The following is a 3,948-nucleotide window of genomic DNA, read 5'->3' on the forward strand; positions in this document are numbered from 1 at the left end:
ACAATACCAGTAAATGCTTTATTTTCACATACTTCACATATCATTGGGAACACAGATTATTTTATTAATAAAACACAGCATTGCCAAAAGTACCAAACACTGATTAATCTAATCACACCGCGCATTAAGGTAACAGGGCGAATAATGTGTTTTTCAACACCTTTACTGGAACAATAGAATTACCAAAAAAACATAAAATACCACAAAATCAGGGACTATAACGAACAAAATGTGACTTACAACTAATCAGGCGTTTTGCCTGTGTATAGATCAATATCTATTGCACTTTCACTAGCCTTCTTTAAAAGTAAATAATATGAAATATTCTCATTAGCGAAGTCTACATTGCGTTTGGTGTTTTACCACGCAGTTCCCTGTCATCATTCTCCTTGGTGTCTTGGTTTAGGTATTCCACCATTTTCAGCAGCATATCTTCGTCTAAATGTTGCATTTTTCTTGCTTCATCCTTCTCTCCGGCCCCAGACAACCTTTTTACTGGGATCATTTTATCAGAAGAACTAATTTGATCAAAGTAATCTTTCATGGCCTGTTCATATGCCCCGTAAGCCACTTGGTCTTCATTAGAAGAAGGCTGTTGAGTGCGTTTGACATTCTTTGTGTTAATAATTTTTGGGTGCTTGGCAAGCAACTGTGCCAGATAGTTGGAAAATTCATCCTCCTCTGTGGTTTCATCAGAATCCACTTGTCGTTTATACGAATCATCTGGCAGCCAGCTGGGTTCGGACAGAATGTACTCCCCAAGTCTTCTGCTATGAGTGTTTGATCTCGGTGGTCCGTGCTTGGAATTTAATTGTTTTAAAACGTACTTTTGGTTTTGGTTTCCTAGGCTGTCTAAGCCAAGAATGTTCAAAATGTCTTCAGTATTTAAGTCGTCTGGAATATCTTCTGGTAGAATATCTGTTTGTCGTCTTCTAGAATAAGGTTTGCTTTCTTTGTTATAAGAAGCGATCTGGCTTAGTTTCTCTTCAATTTTATCTAGATCATCTGGCACTTTTGGTTCTACCTCCTTCTCCAGCAATGTGTCTTGCTTCTTCAGGTCTCCATTTTTCAACATTTCGATGAGATCCTCGGGCGGGATTTGCAGTCTCCTAGAGATTTCAATCAATTTATAAATAGCCTGCGTGCCAATATTGTTGTGTGGTCCAAGTGACAAGGCTGTCCGTTTTTCAGTATTCTGTCCCTCTTTTTGTCTCTCGCTTTTCTCTGTTGTTTTGTCATTTCTCTCACTCTTCTCAAGCATCTTAAAGAGGTAATAATCCACCAGTTTGGTAAGATCATCAGAGTCACGGTCTTCATTTTCTTTATAACTGGGCTGGCTCACTCTCTTCATGTCGTCGTCAATTTCTTCAGAACTTTTATTGAACTCTTCTTTGCTTTCCTTCTCTTCCTCTGTTTGCTGAGCTTCGACTTTTTCTTCCATGGGATTCCAGTCTTCCCCCCCAGTCACGTCTTCATATGCCAGGTTGTTTCCCCGATAGATTTCATCCTCGTTATCCTTATAGAATGAATGTTCATCGTCCATCCTCTCTCTTTTGTGATTGTTGGGGTTCGATAGTTTCCCGAGCTCCTGGAACACTGACTCGAGAGTGGCAAGGGTTTGCGGGGAGTATTGCTCTTCTACCATTTCATTGGTTCGCTTGTAAGGGCTTTCTCTGGAGTTTTCATCTTCAAAGAGCAATTTCTGCTTCCTTAGAGGTTTGCTTCTGTCGGGAAATGCATTTCCTCCATAGTCACCCACATCATCTGTGAGGGTATCCTCTTCTGGATATTGCCTGTTGTTAAATGTGTAGCGTGTACTTGTCCCTGTGGATGCAGTTCTGGATTCCTTCTCCGCTTGCTGCAGTGCTTCGAGTAATATTTTGAACCACCGTGATCTGCTGTCCTGTCCCGCGCCCTTCATATCAGAGAAAAGACTTTGATCGGTATCATCCATGTTCTGAATGGGTGGGAACCTGAGCAAGGAGCGGAACTTTTCAATGTCATCATAATCGGGGTAGGACTCTTCGTCGTTCGTTTGCTGTCTTAGGCTTTCTATGTACCCCAAAGCTTTGACCATGTCTGGATTTGGCACAAAATAAGAGCTTTTGTGTCTCCCTTCGGGCTCATTTTCTTTCAGCTTATGTTGTCTTAGTGATGCGCTATCAATGCAACAGATGTTGAGAAGGATGGAAGCGATAAGCAGTGCTCCAGCGAGGGAGGTCTTGGGGAGATACATCGTCTTAATGCCTAAAAGCAATTAGGCATAACAAGTTAAACTATTTACTGCAGCAATAACGCTATATCACTTTATTAAATAAAAAATGCCTGGTCTACATAAAATAAATAAATAAATCATTGAAAAAATAACACGGTAAGGTATTATGCACCTTCAACCTCTAGCTACACGCAAATTAATGCAGAATTAACAAACTATCATTGCTTGAATCATAAAAAGAATCCATCCTTTCCCTGACTCGAGAGGGTTGCATGCGTTCCGTGACAGTAAACTAATAGAGGAATACATAGAATACTATATGGCAAATGTTCAATATAATCATGATCTGATACGCCTGCACATCATTAGTTTTAAAATGAAAAGACAAGGCAGTGGATGACTCATTCTAGTACGTTTCCAAGGTAACCCCCGCTGCTAGCTGTTGCAGTGCTACTCTGGACAAAGCATTATTTCGTTTATTATATATATCAGCTATTCTAGAGAAGGGCAACGTTTTGATAAAACTAACATTTTTCAAGTGTTGATTTGGCTTTAAATTAAATACTTCATAAACAGTTATGTTTACCATTACATACAAAATGTACAGTAAACAGTGAAACTTTATCAGCAACATATGACTTCTATTAAACGCTACCTATATGCTAATTTTTTTATTAAAATGAATTATGAGCAATAGAATGAGAACGCAATGAAATGCATCAGGTTGCTTTTCAAAATGTACAGACACAAATACATTCCTTTATAAAACAAGGGCGTTAATGAGGAATAGGTTGAATAATAAAAAATATATACAAATTGCAGAATTTTGTACACACACACACACACACACACACACACACACACATATATATATATATATATATATATATATATATATATATATATATATATATCTATATATATATATATATATATAGTAGCATTATATATATAATAAAGTAGCATTACCTTTGCAAGTCGCTTAGACGGCATACGAATCTCAACACAACATCTCCCACCCTTGCGCACAGCGAGTTGATAGTCTGTTTTCAGCACCGGGACAGCTCCTTCGCAGTATATCAGCAGCCACATGACCTTTACGTCACTGACAAATGCGTAATAGTTTAACCAGAGCTGGGAAATAACAACTGAGAAAACGGGTCTCTTCTTTACTACGTGGCTGTTGCTTGCATTCCTTGAATTGTCTTCAGCCTTTGCTTCACATTCATCTCTGTGGGTTGCTTAGTGTTAATTTCTTTATTTGGTGATTACAGGTTTACGATGCAATTATGTGTGGACAGGTTTACCAAATGATAATAGTACTGACTAATTATATATAGTATCAATAATATATATATCTTATATATATATATATATATATATATATATATATATATATATATATATATATATATATATATATAGTACTGTACAAATTACAATGTACAAAGTTTTAGTTAGGTAAAAAATGCTGTAAAGCAAGAATGCTTATAATATAACAGATTATATTTATCAATTAACAAAATGCAAATTGAGTGAACAGAAGAAAAATCTACATCAAATCAATATTTGGTGTGACCACCCATTTGCCTTCAAAACAGCATCTATTCTTTTAGGTACACTTGCACACAGTTTTTGTAGGAACTCGGCAGGTAGGTTGGCACAAACATCTTGGATAACTAACCACAGTTCTTCTGTGGATTTAGGCAGCCTCAGTTGCTTCTCTCTCTTCA

General features: G+C 37.3%; 1 protein-coding gene across 1 annotated transcript; it reads right to left on the bottom strand.

The window, feature by feature from the left end:
- On the bottom strand, window positions 1–3,280 carry LOC121326475 (secretogranin-2-like). The gene is made up of 2 exons (XM_041269754.1): window positions 3,185–3,280; window positions 1–2,247 (listed from the first exon to the last, which is right to left on the bottom strand). The coding sequence occupies exon 2, from the start codon at window positions 2,234–2,236 to the stop codon at window positions 341–343; it is 1,896 nt and encodes a 631-aa protein (XP_041125688.1). The 5' UTR covers window positions 2,237–2,247; window positions 3,185–3,280; the 3' UTR covers window positions 1–340.
- Window positions 3,281–3,948: the final 668 nt, after the last annotated feature.

The sequence above is a fragment of the Polyodon spathula genome, chromosome 14 (genome assembly GCF_017654505.1).
Source record: "Polyodon spathula isolate WHYD16114869_AA chromosome 14, ASM1765450v1, whole genome shotgun sequence".
Lineage (NCBI taxonomy): Eukaryota > Metazoa > Chordata > Actinopteri > Acipenseriformes > Polyodontidae > Polyodon > Polyodon spathula.